The sequence below is a fragment of the Monomorium pharaonis genome, chromosome 1 (genome assembly GCF_013373865.1).
Source record: "Monomorium pharaonis isolate MP-MQ-018 chromosome 1, ASM1337386v2, whole genome shotgun sequence".
Lineage (NCBI taxonomy): Eukaryota > Metazoa > Arthropoda > Insecta > Hymenoptera > Formicidae > Monomorium > Monomorium pharaonis.
Window position 1 is genome coordinate 38,807,687 of NC_050467.1, and position 22,784 is coordinate 38,830,470.

The following is a 22,784-nucleotide window of genomic DNA, read 5'->3' on the forward strand; positions in this document are numbered from 1 at the left end:
AATGTGTCGGCATAATGAAACAAGATCAAATATTTTACGAATATCATGTGATAATTTCACAAACATTAATTTTATCCTGTTCAGTATGTATAATGTAATTTTTAATAATGTTGAAATAAAATCGTAATATATCTATTAATAAATATAATATCGCGAGAAAGACAGAATGCAATAATTGGATAAAAAATCACGTTTTTGATTATATAGAAAAAATAAAATATAATTATCGATACTTCAAAGATTTGAACATAAAATAATTCTCACCTTTGTAACTCATATTATCGGGTTATGGGATAAGATACGTTGCTTTTTCCCTCAAGATAAATTCGGTATGTATTCTACGAACAAACTTATATGAGTGTACGTGTATCCACGCGTAAATATTGCGGCTATGCAGCACGAAGCGGCAATTAGTAAAGCACATTTGTAAATCAGCTAAGTAAATCGCGACGCGGCTTGAATCGCAAATGCGAGCGGTGTATAATGTCAACCGGCATTTATTGCGGTCCCTACGAAGTACGCGGTGCGCGACAAGTAGTTACGCACGAATGGGATTTTTAATTTGGTGCCAGGAAGCACGGAGAGAAATAAAAAATGGATCGGAGTGTTACGACGGGGATATAACTCCGGCTAATATTATTCCATTTGCCGCGATAAAAGCAAAGACACTCTAGGTTTAATCATGTTCTCCCCTGTGTTTTAAAACCGAAACGAGCGCCGACACGTGCGCCTGGCGCCGCGGTAACAAGATTTCGAGCCATTAATAATCCATGGAACACAAGTTCTCGATCGGGAATCGACGCGCGAGGATGATATTTTTTTTCAGCGATTTTTTTCCTCCGACGTGAACGTTCCCCCGATACTGCGATTCCTTTTATGATCCTCCGCATAACCGAATCGCCGTGCTGCGCTGTCGAACGTCGAAAACAATAAATACCAGGAAGAGCGTAAATCTAGGTTCCTCCGCTTTTCCCGCTCCGTCCGTGTAACGTCTCGTTTATCGCGCGGCTCACCGCGGTTTTCTTACCCTTTCATTTCCCAACCTCCCTTTTATTTTCTTTATCGATCCCGCCGACCTCGTAAAATTTCCGGTGTATTACGACGCCCGTTTCGGTCTTCCTCGAAATACACTGTCCGTGAAATCGAGCGGGATATCCAACCGCGTTTTACGTAACGACTATTTGGTAGAGCTTCGTCAGAAAACAAGCTACCTCCGTCGTACAATATTAAATATTTTAATTAAAACTTCCAAAGTTTGTCAATGGCAAATTTATCATGTTACTTGTTATATTTTAACCTGAGAATAGTCACCTGGGGTGTTGTTTATACCCTAGAAAATTAAACCTCACGTCAAATTCTTTTACCAAGTCAGAATCTATATTTATTTTTTATTAGACGATCCAATTTGTATAATGGAAATAAATTATATCTCATATTTAATCTGTTAATCTGAGGTGTAGAAAACATCTAATCATGATCGTTATAAAATCAATCAAGTAAGTAAGAGTTCATTTTCGAAATAATAATACGAATGTTTAAATGAGGTTTAAGTTAAAAAATATTAATAAATTATTAACATTTTTATATTTATACAATGCATGAACCTTTAAATATACAATTCTCTCTCTCTTTCTCTCTCTCTCTCTTTCTTTGTTTAGAAAATATTCTTAGATATTAATAAATTGTAGAATATGAATAATATACAATATGCAGTAACAATGACTTTTAAGGAGATATAATAAAAATCACTCCAGGTGATTATTTACGCCAAAAAAAGATCCCCGGATTAATTCAGAAAATAGACACATCTGACTCTCGAGCAATTCTGTCTACTGAAGGTTTACTGAACGACATTGTAAACGAATTATTAATCCAGAACCAGTAATAATGAATAAAATAAAAAAAGATATCGTCATTGTTTCACATATCTATGTGTCAATGCAGCAGCAATATTAAACTCGATTGAAGTGCAGCAGAGCGTAAACGATAAAGACTAAAGATCAAATCGGACGTTTATTACGCCTGCGGTTACACAGCGGCGTTGCAAATATTTCGTGCCATATATCTGAGGGATTGCTTTGTCTCGTTGTCACACGGATTCGGTCACAGCGCGCGCTGCAGATTGCTCTGAGTATCGATCTGTATTGAAGAGTCATTCTGTCCGAGTTTTTTTTTCCCCGGGATTTTCTGCGAGTGTGTCTCGCATTTTATTTTCGCGTTGCCACGACTCCGCCGGGGATGAGGCTCGGCCTTTCGTTCGCGTGAGCGCTCTTACAACGCGGAGGAATAATTAAATCCCCTTTGCATTTTCGAGTGGCGCGTGTTCGGGCATGCAGGTACTTGTACCAGGCACGATGCACCTCTACCGTATAACGATAGCGCTCGAATATATCATACGGCGTGACGGGAGTTTGCCCGAATTTACACGAAGATGCCAAATTTACATAAAGCACAAGTTGGCTCTTCCGCCATCACACAGCTTCTGGCCGTTTCCTCAATTGCATCTAAATCACGATGCATTGTAACTGCTAGTTAAAAGTAACGGCCATGCGTTATTTTTATGCATCTGTCCAAATATCTATACGTTATTATACCATCCGTATAATTCCACCCGAAGGGATCGTCACCCTTCGTGGTAGACGCGAAGAGAAGGGAAGAAGGTGCGCCACCGTCGTTTGCATGTAAATGTAAACGTACCGGCGCTGGCACGTTACCTCCACTCGCGGCTGCGTGACGTTCCGGCAGCGACGTTCGTTACATCGTTCAAGCTCAATTCGAGCAAGCCGTTTCTGTCAACATTCGCGCAACATCGGACGCGTAACGATATTCACCACGGTCGCGTGTCGGCCGATCGAATTTTTGAGTCACTCCCCGGTCGTCGTAGACGCTCGTTTTCATTTGCACGTCACGCCGGCACCGACGCCGCTGCACATCCGGATTAATTGAATCTATCGTTCTCGTGCACGCTGTACAGCATACACGGAGCGTCGAGAGCCGCGCAAGCATTGTCAAATTCGTGTAAAATGAATTTACTTCAGCTGGACATTGTGTAGTGTGTTTACCATAATGCACTTCCACAGTCTATCCCGCAGCATTATAATTACGATAATGACGTCGGTTCGATACGCGAAAGCTAATTTTCGCGTACGGGCACTATCATACCTTTCATGTTTCATCACGTGCGTCAAGAATGCTTTGATTCTACAATACTAGCTAAAAGTATTATCGAAATTAAAAAAAAAAATTGATTTATAAAACCTGCGTTTTTTAAATCTGTTTTTTTTTTCTAAACAACAACGAAAGATTTTGATCATAAACATCCGAATTTTTTGTCGTCCTGAATTCAACTGCAAAGAAGAAAATAACAAAATTATGCTTATAATAACTTGTGCAACGAAAGTGACCCTATTTGCTTTAATATTGTAATCATTATTTTGGTTTAATCTAAGTACTACGTTTTGAAATTGAAAAACCATACTGTTTTGAAGAACTAGAAAATACATAAATACATAAAAACACATAAGAAATATTACTAAGACTCGTCATAAAAACTCGTACGTTGACTTTCTCTATATTTAATGTTACATATGACGGTTTTATCTTAATTATTGTGTATCTAGTAAAATTTTTAGACACTTGGGTAAAACGGTCCGTGTAGCCATTCGACGTGTACTCCGCAAATTCGCTGCAATTTCCTATGGATTTTAAAATGCAGATAACAATGTGTTATTCGAAATTGCTATTCGTCTACTGGGAGTAGATCTCTTCATGCAGTCGTCAACAACGGATGCATCGACCGGCCTTCACCGAATGCTGAGTTTCGCGTTACATTGCTCGCTCGCGGCGTCCACGCGGGGCAGGGTAAAGGGATTCAGATGCTCCTTTGTATATCGGCTGGGAATACGGTCGTTATATCAAAGCGGGTTTGCATTGCGAGAGCGGGCGGTTACGTGAGCAGGATGAAATCGTTGCGATGCTCCGCGTCATCCGATGGCCGTGCGCGAATTCAGATTCAACGATCCAAAGCCGATGCTGGCGAAGTATATGGACTATAATGTAGCGCTACGCGTTTCCGTTGTCATCAAAATGGACGATAGACAGATGATGGTGGATGATCGACGAGCATTGTGATCAACACAAGGCATCCGAAGCGTGTGGCGCCGATGGAGTATAAATTCTTGATAGTTGATTATATCTCTGGTCGCGCTTATGGCTCGTAATATTGGCTCGTAAAAAATGTAGCTACGGTACGTGGGGCGATACCGTATTTTACGTTCAGAAAACTCGCAGAGTGCCGCAAGTAAAGACTTGATTCTGCATGTTAACGATGTAATAATTAGATCACATGGTGTGTGATTGATCAAAATTATTTGAGTTAAAACATTGCCCTTCGTATTGCGTTAATAAAAAAAAAAGATATTAATTATTTCAAATTGTACATCAAACTTTTTATCCAATTTAAGACAAATTGATTAATCACAAAATGAGATTTATTTTCATTATCATTTTCATTAATACTCCCAGGATCGCAAAAAACTTACTACGGGGAACAATATCACTGTTGAATATTTCGTTCTAGCGTTGAAACGATATCGTTGACATTTAATATCCGGAGATCATGTAACACTTTCGCGAGATAGTTTGAGCGGCAGGCGCCAATAGCCTTGGTCGCAATCTTTGATCTTTATAGGAAATAGAACAAATCGTAAAAAAGAACTTCTGCACATTCAAAGTTCAAATGCATGATAAGATATCGTTATAGCCTTTTTAATATCGTCGTAATAATACTTCTTGTATAGTTTCAGTATGGTAGAGGAACGGTATTTCATTTCGTTTAACCCCTATTACGTGGCTTTCGGATGACCAGCTGATCTCCCTTTCTCACGTCCCCTCGAGAAATAAATTTCGCGCAGCTTCATGCGTGACAAAATTTATTTCGAGGCAAGCGAAGGGTGCCTCACGCTGATAAGCAACGATTTAAGTCCAGATAGATAGCACTGCAACAAGTGCCGACAAAAATATGGGATGATCGTATTTTTATGTCTTCCTTTTTCGAAACTGCTCTCCCCCCCCCCCCTCGGTAGCGATTACAAAAGAGACATTTTCGAAATGTAGCGCAAAAAAAGAGTCGGGCGCATTTTATTCCATGTGATTGACGAAGGTGGCATGAAATATTCAGAATACAAAATGACACTCTGAACCTGATCACGAATGCTCCGGTTAATAAGAAAGTTCCTAAACTCTAATGCATTTAAATTGGCTCCGTCCCGCGACTTAAGCATTCAATTACGTACATCCTGCGCATCGACGATCGCGACGTTTTCCTTGCTCGTACTCCAAGCGGCGAGTTGCAACTGCTACGAGTCATTAGTAAGAATTTCGTTCTGTCAGATAAATTTAGAACAGAAATTGATCTTTTAGTGGCTCGAACATTTATTAAGACAATTCATTACGTTTATTAAAATTTTAAATTTTCTCAATTATTCTAATCTTAATTTAAAATTTACAAATTGCAAGAAATAGGAAGAAGTGAATCACGGTGTAACAAATGTTAAAAATTCGTTCGTAACTTATTGATATCTCACGAAAGCGGATTCATCTATAAACAACATTCGCATAAAACAAGTTCTTTTTTTACAATGAAAACATGTAGTAACTTGGTAATAAGCAGTCGCGTAATGCCAGGGCGTTGGACTTGATTGCGACCTCGGCGTAAGACATCTAAAACGGATAAGAACGGCGCGGTAACCTGACATGCACGAATAATCGCGAAAATAGTTCCCCGAGAACGATTTCCCGGAACGGTGTCGTCGCTCATCCCAATTCGTTCCCGTGGAGCTTCCCTCGGGCCTCGAAGAATCGCTCGGGATTTTAACGAGCGTCGACCTACCGTGTTCGTAACGACGAATGAATCGTATTTTCGTGGAAGAAGGGGGAGGGGGCGGGGAGGTGCGGGACGCAAACGGATCGCCCGTAACATTTTGCATCCGTGCTGGTGCCGATCGCGCCGCGAATGGGTTCCGTTAGGTGGTTCGATTCGTTTCGCGAGTCCGGTCACGCGTCCGCGTTACGTGACGACTCAGCTTCCCGGTGCGCCTCACGGAGCTGCCGCCTAGTTCTATTCTCTCACGGTTTTCAGCCGGCGCCGATCGGGTAATGAAGACATGCAGGAAAAGAACCGACCCTGATCCGCGACTGATTGCCGCCCGATGCTCGGCGAATAACACTAAGTAGCTAGTCACGCTATCGGCGCTCTCGCACACGTCGATTGTTAATTCATCCCAGTGCCCGTGCCTCGTTTTTTTTAGATGTGCCAGGTTGGCGCGAGCGCCAACCTGATTTTTCTTCATCTCGCGTTCCAGTTTTCGCATTGTTCGCGCGTCCTTAAAAAAGAAAAAACGCGAGCGATGTGTTGAGAAATTAATACGTCCATCGAATGAACAAGCGAAGGCTAGAGATTTCCGGTGAATACTTTGTATCATTTTGCAATTAGCTCTTAGATTATTATCCTTGGTTTTAACTAAATGAACTACGTAATTAAACAAACGAAAAGTAAATTATAAATTTTATTATCAATGTGTAAGCTGATTGGTGAAGCCCGTGGAAATTATACACGTCTCGCCGAGCAAAATGTTGGCATCATCCTTCAGTTTCATGAAGGCACGAATGGTATTTTCGTCCACACCCTATGAAATTAGAACTATGCATTCAGCTAGCCGCAAGAACGTACATGCGTCAGGTTATCATAGTGTAACGGATGTATGTACGGGCCGGCTCTTATCTATTACAGGCGAGCGTATACGAAAGCAGTGATAAGGACCCTTCGCTCAGGCCATGCAGGTGATATGCGCGCGGTTAACGCGAACGATACGGCCAAGGTAAAGATATACCAACGTTGCATCGCGGTCGCATCCACCACCACCCCCCTCCGGTCGCTGCTGCTGATGATGACGGATCACCTTTGATTACTCGGCGCGATCTATCTCATCGCTTTTCGTCCGCATCGCGCGAACACACAGCCAAGGGTATCGAGACGGGCGCATCTCACCGGCACTCGGGTAATTGCCTCTGGGCGAGTTAGTCCTGCTTTAACTAGAATAACCGCTTATCACGGCCTATCGCGGGCGTCTGGCGCGATACTTTCGTTATTTTCGATCGCCCGACGCTGCATCTCGCGATGCACCGTCTTTCTCGTTTGTCTCTTACCTAACATTCATTGCCCTCGCGTCCTCTCTTTTTCTTGCACGTGGCTTCGGTACGCCGTTCTTGCCTTCCACCTTTCACTTCAGCGCCGGCAATTCGGGGATGTTTTAACACTCCAGTTCGACGAGTTTTTTTTACAGCCTGTTAAAAATGGCTTCGTTTCCTCGCGAGAGATTGCACGATCACCCAGCTCGTTTATCGCAGCGCCTGTTCGAACGTTTCTTTCGAGCGAAGAGACGTCGCTTCGACGGGATGCACTTTTCCCCCCCCTCCGAGTGCCTCACGTGCCGCCAATCGCGACGGAAAAAATTTAGCGGCGATTACTTAGCGTCACCCATTTAACGTGGACATTATCGCGGTGAATTAAAATGCCGTCACTGCGTTTTGATACGACGGTGGTCATTTAAATATGAGGTTTAGTAAGGCACGCGAGGTTTCCGTCGCAAACTGATGATTTTTCGTATCGACGACAAGATGAGGGATGGGAGTTCCGGTATCCCGACGATATCGATTACGCCTCGGTTGCCTTTGGCACGTTTGTGAGCCCGTGATCGAGCCACGTCCACGTCAGATAAGGGGCTAACTCGTGACCGTCTGGGCGCGGCCGAATGCGAACGTTCCGCGAGAACAACGAGGGTATATTTAAATGCTCCTCGTGCGCCGATAAGATCCGCCTGTCGTTGACTTTGATTGCACTATTATTCTCTCGGCATAAACGGCCACCCCCGGCGCGAGGGAAAATGGTAATGAGCGACCTTATAATCGTTCTTATCTGCAGCGTATGCACGCGCGTGAGTGTGCCCACGCCGGGCTGTAGGTAGATAGGAAGGGAGGCGGGGGGGGAGCAGGAAGAAGGGAATTATATCGAGAACGCGGGCGGATCGAGCATGAGAATTTTAAATGCGCCACGTTACCAGAGCCCGGCATGAATGATTCATCGATTGGGAATCGACGTTCTACGTGTTCTCGTCTCGGAAGTTTCCTTTGCGTAACACGTGACGGTCGATGACGCGTGTAATTGTATATTTAATGTAATATTTCGACACCCTTCGCGAACGAGAGTGATATTGTGCCGTGACATTAAAATAACGTGAAGCGGACTAAAATTCCCCACGTTTTAATTGTTGCAAATTTTACAAAATTTTTTGTCAAAGATTGTTGTATAAATTTTGTTAGCGTGTGACTTTACGACTTACGAAAATGCATAAGCTAAAACAGATATCGTTCTAAAAACGGGACTCCGTCTTTGGGGAAACTACTCCTAAGGTTCGTCTTTTAAGATGATCTCACTGTCGCGACGTGAAACCCCGAGAGGTCAACGGTATACTCGCACCGAGCTATCTGGGCTCTTGATTGATCAAGAACGTCAGAGGAGCAGTGCACGTCTACTTCCAGAGATGAAATATGTTTGCGCTATCTCTCGAGTAATCTACTGAGTGCAGAACGACAAGACTTAACTTAATAATTACCGTATTAGTAATGTAACAATTTAGAGTTTAAAGATAACATTGTTAAAATTCAAGAGTCTTTCGAATGTCAAATGCAATTTTAAATTAATTTTATCGATCGATATTTGAAGTTCAAAAATCTATTGATTAATATAGAAAAAAATTACTAAATTACTTATCAATTTTCTAAATAGTCTTCCATATTTTGCAGTTTTACTTAATATAAGCAACATTAGTAACAAAACCGTAAAGTAAATGTAAAATTACTAATATAGATAGAAATTTCATAGATTACATTCTGCTTTCTGCATGTTAATCCTGCTTTAAAAAAACAGATGCAATTGATGTTAATTTTTGATCACAATTTATCTGATAATAATGTAATCTCATAAAGCTTAGCGTAGAATATTTTACATTCACCGTATGTATATGTTTACAATTATTGTAGAAATTAAATCAATATTTTTATTAAATCTGTCAGGTCCTTTATCCTTTAAAACGCACCGCTACAAATTTATTATAAGAACGAATATTAATGTAAAGAGCTGATAAGTGATAATGATAAAACTAATATAATTATTTATATGAATAAAAATATTGCAAAAATAAATTTAAACCAATTTTATTCCGACGTTTTTACCTTTTCATTATTGTTATTTATTATTTACTAAATATTTGATTTTTAAAAAGTACTAATAAAATATGTATTAGTTAATGTGTTTCTTATTTACATTTTTAATTATTTTAATTAATAAATTCAATAGTCTTAAAAACTATTATTTAGGAAACTCATATGTATGATTTAATCAAATACGAACATAATGCACGGCCACGTAAATGCTTCCTAATTGCATAAAAAATACATACGCAAAGGTATCTGAGAGGGAAGCTAACTTTAGAACAGCATCGAAAACGTATAACAAATGTGATATTGGCTGAGAAGAAAATTATGTTAGTTTATAGTCAACATTTGTACTCGTGATTCTGTTACGCAGCGCGCGATAGACGATCTCGTCTGATCAGCGATGCCCTTATACTACTGCATAAAGCAAGAGTACAACACTGCCGACGTTCGATCTCGTTCGTTTTTATTTCTCCCGCGTGAAATACGTTTATGGGATACGTATGGATAACGTTCTGCCTTGAGTGTGCGACTCTCATCCATCGTCGTAAGTAACTGTAAACGAGTTTTCAGAAATACATGGACGTGCACCCGGGAGGAGTCGGCTCGATAGTTGGCACGTAATGGAATATCGAACAAGTTCGCAATAATAGCACGTAACGCTTCGCCGATGCGTCGAGACAGTCTCCGGCGGGTTGTCCCGGAAAACATTATCCTTACGTAACCGTTAACGAGCTCACGATGTAATGGCAAAATTGCAGATTAAATTTATTACACAGGAATAACATGAAGTAGGCGATGGGGCGAGTCCCACGGCAACAAATCGCTCGCCTCTGATTATTACTTTTATCACCATAAGCGGTAATAAAATTACCGCGCATAAAACAATTTTTCCACGATGTTTTAAAGTAACTAACTTTCGTTATTTTGGTCTATTATTTCTATATAAATCTTAATACGTGAGATAATATAAATTCCAAAAATAAACTTCGAACTGAACAGTTAAGTGGAAATAATGGATTCTATGCACACACATTAAGAATGTTAACCGCTTTTGTTCATGGAAATTACGAAGCCTAACTTTCGACAGTAAAAATTAATGCCATGAAGTAGAAATAATTTCTAATTCGGGGAGAACACGAAATGATACCGAATGTAGGTCGGTAAGAACAGGAAGTGCCAACGAACCGTAATTTCAGTGTGGTTGTAATGACCTTTGGTGTACAAGTGCACTAAAGCGTCATGAAGAATTCAGAGGAAACCTGCGGATCCTGATGCAGCTGTTTAAATCCACACGGCAACGACGACCGCTTGGGACAGTTTCGTTCGAATCTGGCTACATCGTGTGTTACTTAAATTTCAGGTTTTCCGTAGAAATTCCAACTGCAGAAGCAAACGCTTTCTCGTTCTTTTATAATTTATCTTATGTTTTTAGCGAAGTAACGCACGAATTTTACATTTTCTTTCGCGCCATCGTGATACCATTTTATCCGTAACTAATTAATCAGGCAGCTTAAAACCGCAGAGAGCTTGGTTGCATTGGCTTGAATATGTTACCGACATTCGAGGTGTTTTAATGGGAAATGCTGATTACAAATTCGATCGCATTACTTTAAATTACAGCTGGATACGTGTAGGTCAACATGATTGCAGCGGTCAGGCCAATTACACGAATATCCGAATAATTATAACCTATTGGTCGCTAGGTCGAATTGGTTTGTAATGAGTCATTGGTTCGTAAAAATGTCTCTATATTTTATCAGAAAATAATTCATAATAATATTTTGCATTCATATTAATTCATATCACAAAGGTATTTATATTAATAAATATTAATTTCAGATTTTACTTTAAAGTAATTTCTAAATTGTCAGTTTTATATTCCGTTTTCTATGTGATATACGCTTTGGAAATATGCACGGTAAAAATCGACAATTCACTTTTAGTCAGTCTTACGGATGGTTTGCATTTTGTTTACATTTACGAATATTGTTTGTTTTTCGCGGAAGACATGCGCTATGTCGGATAACACACAAAATGATTCGTATTTGAAACTGTACAATCGATTTGATAGTCGCAAGAAACGCAGCGCCATTTATCAAATTGCTTCTTCCGAATGATGTTCGCGTTTCAAAACGATAAGAGACCAAATCTAAAGAAGCTACCGTATGTGTACCAAATAAAAATATTTATTTGGTCCACAAAGCTGAGTCGTATTGAATTGAAGAAAAGCTATTTGGTCCATTCAACAAGAAGGAAATATATATGTGTAGTAAAGTATTTTACATAAAGTGTGTGTGATATTATATATACCCTAAATACATTTCTTATTAATTAATACTTAATAGTTTTGATTTTTCTCTCGCTAACCTAATATTGAATATTATTTTTATATTACGTATAATATTATATATTATATATTATATAATAAAACATATTATTGTAAACATTAATGTTAATTGCTGTTGAGTACAAGCACTCAATGCGATCCTATGAACACGTTTCTCTTTATAAAGTTTATTACGACCGTAATCAAATTGCAGAAATGACCAATTAAACGTAGCCTCTCAGTTTATCGACGCGTTATTAAGGCTGTTATGAAAGTAAACGCAGTGGTACTACGTAATGACTCTTAATGACGACTTTAATTAGTGGCGCGACGAATACCTAGCGGGTGGGCTCACCACGTGTAACTTAAAACCTAAAACAATGGATGTTAAACGTCTCCACAGAGTTTTATGGTTGACTTCAACCTAATGCACCACACTTCGCCACGGCGTATGCCGCGCGTTAATGGAACCGCGGATTAAGAGGGTCGTAAATGTTGCCAGAGCAAGCTGCTGGTGCTGATAAATAGCTGGGAGAATACTTCTTCTCCATGGAACAACCACAGTTCAAACAACATCGAGAAGTGCAAACACTCGTATCGATAATTCGCACATAATTTACGAAACATTGCGGACGAAATAAACAAGTAACAAAAGAAAATTAATTTTAAGCTCGAACATATTTAACAATAATTATGTTATGCGAATAATAACAGTAAAAGAATAATAACGGCTTTATTAGACTTCTCCATATATACATATATATAAAACATCTATTTTTTTATTTACTATCATAATATTCTTTTCATTTCTTTTTATGTGTACATTTAATATATATAAAACTCTAATTTATAAATATAATTACATAAAACGTTTACTATCTTATACGGAAAAAATAAGATTACATAAATCGTTTTTACATCAGTTAGATCTATTATTATACATTGTTTTAACTTTGTATTATAGATGTTTTATACATTATGAAAGTCATTTTACATGCCTTACAAGGGGTACAAGATATATTGTATAAAGTTCAGTTAAATATCGAGAACAGAATATATAACGGTAGTGCGATGTCAGGCAGAGACAGTCATGTCCCCGAGTTTTCCAGGATTCCCGAACACGGCGAGAGTGGGGTTCACCCGCAAATGCGATTAGCCGCGTCGGAAAGGAGCTTTAATGAAAGTTACCCGCGCTCGTTCTCTCGTAGCGGCTCCGATACTTGCGTGAATTTAATCTACGCCGGAACGTCTGATGAGTTCCCACCGGAAGTAGCCGAGGTAGAGAAAAGGGCGCGAGGATGAGATATCGAGCAGCGAATAATTCACAGAGTGCTTGAAAAAGCGCCTTGATACTTGAAAGGGCAAAGTCAAAGTGAGTCTGGCGAGTAAAATCCGGATCGAGGATGAAGCGGATACATGTGTGTTCGGGATGGGTAAGGGTGAAGTATACATTGCTGGAATGAAGATAAGTCGGATATGCGTTGTCTTTTCGAAGGACCGATGTCACGCGTATAGCTACATGTTACTTTACGGGTTCTTTCTTAACGGAGCACCTCCCGATTTGTCCTTGTGCAGGAAAGATCGTGACTTTTTCAAGAGTTATATTCTGAAGAAGACATTTCTTTCTGATAAAAAAGAAAAAACTAGTAAAACACGATAAAGATGAAAGTCCATTGCAGTCTCTCTTCGATCTTTATTACCTTCGAATAAAGCTAGATTAAAAAAAGGTATTGTAAGAACGTAAATTTTAACAGGAAAATATACCCCCGATATTAATAAATAATGCCTACAGTGATTAATAGTGAAATATATATTACAGAATCAATCGTAAAGAAAATTGATGAACGACGAACATACGTGACGATTAATGACGATTTATTATCATCCACGTACAAAGTATTATACGTTGTAATAATTTGTTGCATTTTAATAACTCCGTCATCCGAGCCTGTTTAATAATTTATTTGGAAGGATTCTAAAAATTAATGCGTACTCTGATATTAATAAAGATTTGAGTTCAATTTTTCTTTTAATTTGTCCGTCGCAACAACGTTCGCACGTGATGGTGGAAACTGAAAGCTCACCAGAGATTTTATTGTTAATCCGTGGTCGTGCGCAAGCGTGTAATGCGATTGCATGTAATGGATTTAATTTTATACGCTATCAAACCACCCTCCATCCCTGAGTGCATTTTTTACTAAATTTTTTATTCTCTGCGTACCGACCGAAAACGCATTTACGCGTTAAGTCACACGTACACGTATTACGCTCATTTCTCGTGAATATATTTTTGCTGAAAAGCAAAAGCTGATCACTGTGTGAAAAATAAGATGCAGCGGAAGTAAAATCAGTTGCAATTGCTATCAGCAAATGGTGGAGCAAGTAGGTCGTGAGTGTTAGGAAGGAAAACTAACGAAGAAATGTAATGCATCGTCGTTCTCTGTGAGACGGCGACTGCAAGACGACAGTTCAGAGCTAAGTGGATTAAGAAGAAGGCATTAGGCTTGATGACCATTTCTATCTAACGTTTCGAGAAGAATCCTCGTTGTTTTTACGTTTTTACCTAAATGACGGCAGGAATAAACGCAGGCGACTCGCTAAAATATTCCACGTGAACGACGATACTTATTAACTTCAACCGATGAAGATTAGTCATCCATTTTTCATCCTTTTATTTCATTAATGATAATGTCTGAGAAAAAAGTTCGTTCTGATGTTACTGCCGCGCATAATAATACGCTTACCAAAGAAACACAACGGAGATTATTCCCTCGAGAGTCATTCAACAGGCACATCCCACAGATTTATCTCGGTGCGATAGACAGTGCCGTCTACCCCTTTGCTCTGATGAAATTACCGATTAGTACAATCCTTTTTCCTGGACAATCGCTGACGGCGCAGTAATTAAACCTCGTTCAGATTATGGTGACGTCGTCAAGGGGTGCTTGGCGTCGAGATATAGGTTAATATATAGCTTTTATAATGGATATTTAATGCATCCTCTTGAGATTATAGTTGATGAAAGCGATTTCTGGTTGATACGCGCTGTTAAATTAATTTAAGGATGCATTATATATCATTTCCCGTGTACCATATATACTATTTCAACTGGGATCATTAGACCAGTCGTTAAATAACAACAGGTAAAACTTGGCTGTTTAATAAAATTATATAAAAAATAATAAGATAAAATAATAAATTGTAAATTGATATTTTTAGGTCTAAGTTTTATGCAGATTTGATTAAAATTTTTTTTTTCTTTGAAAATGTTATTGTATTAAATTGTTCTTATTGTGTGTTAGTTGACTGGTTTAATTCTTATTTATTCATTAATTAATTCAGTGATTCTAACATGCTACGGTAACATTTCATATGCGCTGCATCACTGTTATCAATCTATAATTATAGGAGTGTATTGTTAATAAAAATATGATGTATTATTATACAACATAAAAGATAGTATTTTATGCATAATTAATGAAAGTATCGTTCTGATCATGACTATGCAAGAAGCAAGTTTCTACCTTTGTACGTATTGCTCGTTAATTTAAAGTTTAAACTACTTCAAAAAAGAATCGCTCGAGTTTTTGTATCTGCTCTTTTCGATACTCTCCAACGACTTAAGCGCCAAAGTAAAAAAAGGAAAAACGCTTTGGAATGATAGGATTGAGAACTATTCTCTCGTAATTAAACATTAATCGGAGCTTGTTCGGGACCGTATTTGAGTTTTTGTTGCCTGATCGCCGCAACAGAGTGTGTCTCTGTGAGAAAATAAATAACATAGTGAGCCGCGGTGGTTTCTTGTAGGAGCCATATAAAATTAAACGTCTTAACGAACGGCGATGGAGCTTCCTCCCCTTTCCCCTTCCACTCTTTTCCGCCTACCTCTTGTTTCTCGGCAGTATATTTTCACTTGGAATCTTACGAGGCTCGTGATAAATGCGAATCGTAAAACGGCAAGAGCAGATCTGGAGACGTAATTAAGAAACGAGGAACAGTTTCGGCGTAAGAAGAGCGCGGCGTGGCACATAAATCTGCTTTTCAAATTAAATTTAGCTTTACAAATCCGTCGTGTCCAACGGTAAAAGTTCTCCGTGAAACGGCGGATGTAAGATAAGCCCTTTTTCTATGCTAATCATGGTTGTGTGAGAGTGTCGTTTTCGTGTCGTCGGCGAGAATATGAAATATGTAATTTCGGGATTATCATAATTTATTTCGCATAAATTCATATTATTAGAATTTTGATACGCGCAGTCCAAATTTTTTTCACTATACAGACAGAAACAGAATATAAAAAAATAAAACTTTACACAAAAAAAGAAAACCTTTAAATATTAAATTAAAGATAGAACAATACAGGATGTCACTCGCAGTTATTAACGCCTACAATAATTTTCGCTTCAAAAATTTTTATATTTATTATTAATTCATTAGTTGTAATTAAAATTTATTGTAAATAATTAATTTTTCAATATCAACTTATTATCTTACGTACTTTTCGAACAAATGATACATTTTTAAATAATTTTTCTAGCAATTTTTCTATTCCCACAAACTCGTGTTGTGCGAAAAACCATGCTAGCTACGCTTTCTCCCAGTTTTTAGTGGACATTATAAGCGACCCTAATGTTTCATCATCCTTGATTACATCGTCCGAGTGTGGCGTCAAAGGGGATCGTAGTTTTGACAAACTGACATACGCGAGTGCTTTTCGTCCGAAAAGTAATTCAACCACGATGCCTAATTTCGCAGTTAAATGAAATTTCACCTGAGTGCTTTGTCCGCGGAGTTTGTGGCGAGATGAAACACCGTGACTCGGAGCGAATGAGGAAGATTGTTAATACTGATTTCAATGTTCAGCACATGCTCTGTAGCGTGGTAAGAGCCTTGTACTTGTAGGTCATACGATTCGCTGATAATTGCTAAAAGCTCTCATTGGTCCAGATTGATCGCATCATGAAGCATACGCGTTAAACTTGAACGACAGAGCGGACATTGAATCATTTGACATATAAGTACTTATCAAAGTTAACTTTGTCTGACACTGACAAATTATATTTAATTATGTTGGAGTGTTAGATAATTAAACATAGTTGGCGCATAACCCTAAGTTTCTGTATAAGTTCGTAATTTTATCGTATTAATATGAAAATACTCTTGACTTTGTTATTATATTAAATCTTTGATCTTTAATAAAATAACTACCTTCTACTCAATTGCACATAATTCATTTTCTGTGTTAATTAGAGTTATCAATTTTTATTAAATAATTCAATAATTGCATTTATAAGAAGGAAAACATGTTTCTTATTCAATTACTTGCAATGTTGATCTTCCTATCACATGTTTACGGTTGTATTTACTTTTACTACGGTGGAGCCAAGCTAAAATTCCAAATGAATATGTAAGATAACGAGAGCACTAATTGTTTGCCAGCCATATCTTGCGCATTATTTACATTTATATATCGATCTTTCTTCTAGCGTTTGTCACGATTTTCGTGTCGCGGCTTAGGCGGCACTACTAACTCTGAAACAAACATTTGCTTATCGTTATCCGCGGATGAGTTTCTCGAAATAACACGAAGTGAAACAACTATTGAGAGAGATCTCCGAAATGCTGCTTTGCCGAAAGCTGCTACGCATAGAATTCGAATGCCGGGTAAGCGGGGTTGTGAGTTATCTGCTGCTTTAGATATTAATTGGAGCAGTACAATTTCAACAGTCCCCTTCATATTACAGTTGATGCATTAGAATCTGCCCGCTCGTACAGATACTTATGACAATGCAATATACGTGATTACTTCGGCAATGCAACACACGCATGTAGTTATGGCCTACCAACGTCAGTTACGCATATAGATACGAGAATTTCGATATGTATGTAGCTGTGATTCGATGTGTGTGTTTATGTGATTGACCTATTGTATTAACCAAGTACTAACTGATGGAATTATCGTACTGTTTGTACAAGTATCTATTCCAGATTCATATACGTTCCACTGATATGATACTGCTAATCGAACCTATGTCATCGAAATCATTGCGGAAAATTATATCGGAACAATAAAAGAGATAAACTTTTGCAACAAATTTCTAGATCAATTTAATTTTAATAATTTAAAATTTTATTTTTTATATATAGCATCATTCAAGGGAATAGAGAATAAAACATGTCAAAATCGTATCTTCTACATGTAACTCTGCTTAAAATTTTTTTAGATTTACATTTACGGAATTTACGATATGCTTGTGTATATTTTTCCTTCATTGTAGAAGCATTCAATAATACCTGACTCTAATTAGAAAAACGGAATAGAGAAAGAAAAATATAATGGTTTACTTTCAATACAATTTGAATAGTCCCTGTATTATTAATCCGAGTTGGGAGAATATTATAAAATAACACGTTAAACGTAATTTCCATTAAAGTAAAAAAATTGAAATCTGATAAGCTTTTTTAACGAATAGTTACATTTATTAAATCATTGAATGAAATGATATCGATACACACATACGCACACATGCACACACATTGATTTAATACTCACTTTGATACATTTTTGATGTTCGATGTTCGATCCACTAAACCGCCATTGAATTACGTCGCGCGACCGAACGTTTCTATTGCTGCTGAAATTTATACTCAGTCATAAAAAATACGTATTGTGATTCAGAAATGAGATACACATTATATATATAAATGGTACTGTATCTAGAGTTTGTGAAATGGAACGTATGATCGCATGTGTCACGTAACAGAGTCTATCGACTTTCCAATTGGATGCGTGCCTCGTTGATGGAGGTACTGTACTAATGCGTTGCTACCGGCTGCACCGTGATATGACGCACGCTGGAACTGTCATTAAATTTATTAATTCCCATATAATGAACTGCACCGTATATAATGCCCGACAGCGTTAATAATTACATTTGCGATGGAAATTATTGCCTGGTAACGGAAAGTTTCCTCCTAACTACGCTTTGTGTTATATGAAGATAATAATTATGGAAATAATTACACAGAACTGAACTTCATATATCGATTATCGAATACACCATGAGTGTATACAATATACGCTATGTGCCTAATAAGAATATTAAATAGTGCTAAAAAAATGTTCTGAATATTTAAAAAATACTTACGCTTCTGCCGATCGTTGATTTTCCAATATGTTGTGGTAGTTATTTTTCGGTAATTTTTATTTTAAATATTGTTTTCTCAAAAATTATAATTTTTATTAAACAGGTAATTAGTTTTGATTCAATAATAATTAATTTAATAATAAATTCATAGTTTCACTTTAAAACATACTAACTAAATATTACTAAATCATAGCGAACGCCACACGTCATGTACATTTCCAATTCCGTGGACAAAACTACGAGATGCAAACTCTGTGGGTTTGGAAAGCAAAAGAGATGTTGCAGTCGGGTGAAATTTAAGCAAGGTAACCGGTTCGTATAACAAAGTAGCAATCAAGAAGGCGTGAAAGAGCAATTTTCTTCTGGGACAGTAATTAGCGCTCAACTCAAGTATTAATTAAAATTGCTTCTTTAAAATATGTTGTCAATGGTAACCAAGAACTAAGAAAAAGTATAATTATCGAATTATTAGAGCAATATCTAAAAGATTCACGAACTAAGCGATTTGGTGTAAGAATTCTAAGAGTGCTTTTTTTTGTTCTTTTATTAAATGCGTACAATGGCAAATAAAGTTTCCCAAACACAGTTCGCAACACTAATTCGGCGAAAATGTACAGGCCTTTGAAAAAGGTATCTATAGAGAATGACAAGTAACACTTAAACTACACTCCCTTTCAATCGTTTTCTCCGTTTGCTTACAAGGAGAGGAGCAACATTTGACGCGCAAATTAAATTTTTAATATGTTATATTATATCCCTTCCACACTAGTACGTGGTAAAAAACTTCTGTCATTGATTTTCGAGAAATTATTATTTAAATTTTCCATGTAGTAACATGTACCAAATTTGTAAAAACAATTCGTAGGTAGTAGGCGATCGAGAAGATAAAAGACTAGAATTTTTAATATAACATATTAAAAATTTAACAATAAATTTACGAATTGATCTCCTCCTTGCTAACCGCGTACATGTACTGACGTCTATAAAAACATGTCCCGTATGCATTATACGATGTCCACACAGTACAACGAATTTCGGCGTCGTTATAAGCTAATTGAAAGACTGGCACCGAAATATATTCTCAGGATCACGTTTCTAATGTAATATATACAGCAACTATAGGACCGTTTCTTACGTGTACACGTTGGCTTCAATTGCTAACACGAATTCTTCGCGATTGGACCAACGCGTTCCGATTATATGGTCCCATTGATAGAACATTCGATCTTGGGCGCTAATAACAAGGATATCACTGAGAAATCGAGATTGAGAAACTCGAAGTCGTTTTATGTTATCGTGAGTGGTCCTGAAAAAGCGAGGTAAATTTTCGACGTAACAATTCTGCCAAGCTCACTGCAGAGGCATAATGCCAGTCCCCTTTTGCGGCGGAAAACGAAACAATCTCGGGATCGTCCCGGGTTGCGCAACGTGTTTGAATCCCCGAGAGCTAATGCACTTTCAAACAATACGTTTTTACCGGTAACCGTAACGAGGATAAAATCCGCTTCGAAGTCAGGCCATTATAAGTTCGGCGAATAAACCTGCTTTCTTTTTGTAGATACGTCGCGCCACCACGAACCCGGAAAAGCTCCGTTATATTTGCGTATTTGTATGAAAGTCATTGGTTTCTCGCGCGCAAGTTTCCAAGTTTCTAAGATTCTATACGCTTCGCAGACCGTCAGTTCGTCTATCCTTACTTCCAAAGTTGAGCGGATTTTATCGTCTAATGTGTATGATACGTATGTTTTTATATTCAAATGTATTTGCCATATCCAATACATATAATCCGATATGTCTGATCATTTTCTTTTATTTCAAGATTTACCTTTTTTTTAATTTTCAAAATATAATAGGTTTTAATACAGCATCCTTCTTATGTTTTAACATTATTTTAATATGTTTAACGTTTTCCAGAATCATAAATTTATAGTTGTTGATGCTGTATTTAAATTTTTATAGAAATGGAACATTAATTAGATTTAAAGTTAAAGTCTTAGTTAAAAAAGGATCAAAGCAAATGAAAGCACTCAATTCAATTTTATAAATATTTGAACATCCGTTATTCATGCAAACTATTTATCTTTTTTGATTGCATTTCCCTTATTAAAATAATCATATCAACACATTATTGACATTGACGCATCAGTATTAACTGGTCAGGGTTTTATCCAATTTACATCCAATTGAAAAAAATATCATAAAATTTTGGAAGACCTCTGTGACATACCTATTGTTGCAATTTCTTCCCTCAAATATATTTGCAATTCATAAAATTCATTAGTTTTTATGAGCCTTTGATTTGTCTCCGGTGCGGCAATCAATAATTCGATAATAAAATTACATCGGAATATATACCTAAAATTAGTCACAATCGAGATATTGCAGATTCGCAACGAATATAGTGAACGTTCGGTCTACCGAGCGCAATCAATAATTAAATAACTACAGTAATAAATACGCGATGTTCATGTTCAAGACTTTCTAATGAAAATAATAGATGACAATCAACTTCATTAAAAGTGAGGATAGTCAGGTTAAAATAGTATTGTATAAGGTAAAATATTGATTTCTTGTTTACCGAGAATTTCAAGAAATAGATAAAGGAATTCTTTCTTTACGAATTCTTCAAACATTATACGAGGAAATATTTCCTTTTTTACTTAAGATAAAATTATAGAAAGCGATAAAGATAAAAATTTAGAAATAAATATCAAAATTCAGAAATATGTTCATTTTTAGGTCATATGCTATATTAGTATGGAATATGTGAAAATGTTCCTTCCTCACAAACGGTTCTTATTTCGGGAAGTAAGCAAAGATTCCAGACGACGGACTTGCGACTCTCTTTGCTAAAACAGAAAAAGAGTTCGTACTTGTTTCCGTAGTGGGGCAAGAACCCAGACGTTGTTCTTTTTCGCAAAATGACAACGGCCTTGAAAGTGTCGCGAAAGTTCATTCAGCGAGTTCGTCCGACTAATCCTGTTAAAAATTATTACAAGTTTCCGCTTGTCCATTACAGTAGCAGAATCGACAATTAAGAAATATCTCGTTGAATAATTTAACATTTTCTAATAAAAAATATTTTTAATTTGTATCAAACTTTTTGGCCATTAAGCTAAATTTTTGTTCTTTAACCACGTATTAACATGGAACTAAACGTACATTCGTTATTCGCAACCCAATCATTTGCACTGATAGATCTAGCCTAATAATATTTATTTTAATTCACGTTTCCCAGGCGACAATGTGACAAGATTGGATGCGTTCCAATCAGTGTAATGCTCTAACGACGTAATGGGAGACACGCGACGTCGTACACAAATCTACGATGAGATTTCGTTACTTTCGCGAGGCGAAACGTGTCGAATGCGTCGCAGCGAGTTGAATCCCCCAGAGACAAAACCGCGAAACAGAACCTTCGCTCGATGGTTTCGCGTGGGAGTTAGGCGACCGTGCTTAAGTTCGCGCGCATTCAACCCGGAGTGCATAACGTCGGCTAGAATATCATCCGAAGAAGTAGGACGACCGGAAGCAGCGTCGCGGCCATTCTGTCGCCTCTACCGTGATGCATTGCCGCTGGGTGTTCTTCTGAAACAAACGCCACGCTATAATGCCATTTCGCTTGGTCGGATCTTAGCAGGTGGTATTTAGAGCAACGTTTCCGCGGAGCTGAGCGCGAGCTCCTGCTTTGGGGCGAAAAGGCCGCACTTGACGTTTACAAGTTAAGCAGTTTTTGGTGAGACATCTTCTTCTGCAGACTCAAAAAAGTATTTGACACTTCAAAGATCGCTCTCGTCTACCGGAGTTTTTTTATTTTCGAAAAAATAATTTTAGTTGATTTTCCGTAATAGATTTATTAATTTAGTTGATAATTTCCACGAATAAATTTAATTTTACGTTATTTTTACACGTATAGAACGATGTATTTTTATATTGTCTCACAGTAAACGACGAAAATAAAAAATTATGAATTGTTAGATCTTCGAGCACATCTATTTGTTCAGTATTGCGAGTTTTTTAACGAACTCGCTTTTTCA

At 37.6% G+C, this 22,784-nt stretch overlaps 2 protein-coding genes across 13 annotated transcripts in view; both read right to left on the reverse strand.

The window, feature by feature from the left end:
• LOC105837738 (A disintegrin and metalloproteinase with thrombospondin motifs 7) overlaps positions 1-22,784 on the reverse strand; it is a 118,314-nt gene that overhangs the window by 93,103 nt on the left and 2,427 nt on the right. The gene's annotated exons all lie outside the window — the stretch shown is intronic.
• The window catches only part of LOC105837737 (zwei Ig domain protein zig-8), a 60,373-nt gene continuing 56,865 nt past the window's right edge, over positions 19,277-22,784 (reverse strand). For 11 of the 12 annotated variants that reach the window (XM_028191706.2, XM_036285900.1, XM_028191702.2 and 8 more), the window contains one exon: positions 19,277-22,335. In XM_028191706.2, coding sequence (XP_028047507.2) covers positions 22,244-22,335 — 92 coding nt within the window. In that variant the 3' untranslated portion in view covers positions 19,277-22,243. The remainder of the gene's footprint in view (positions 22,336-22,784) is intronic. The other variant, XM_036285918.1, reaches the window with a different exon arrangement.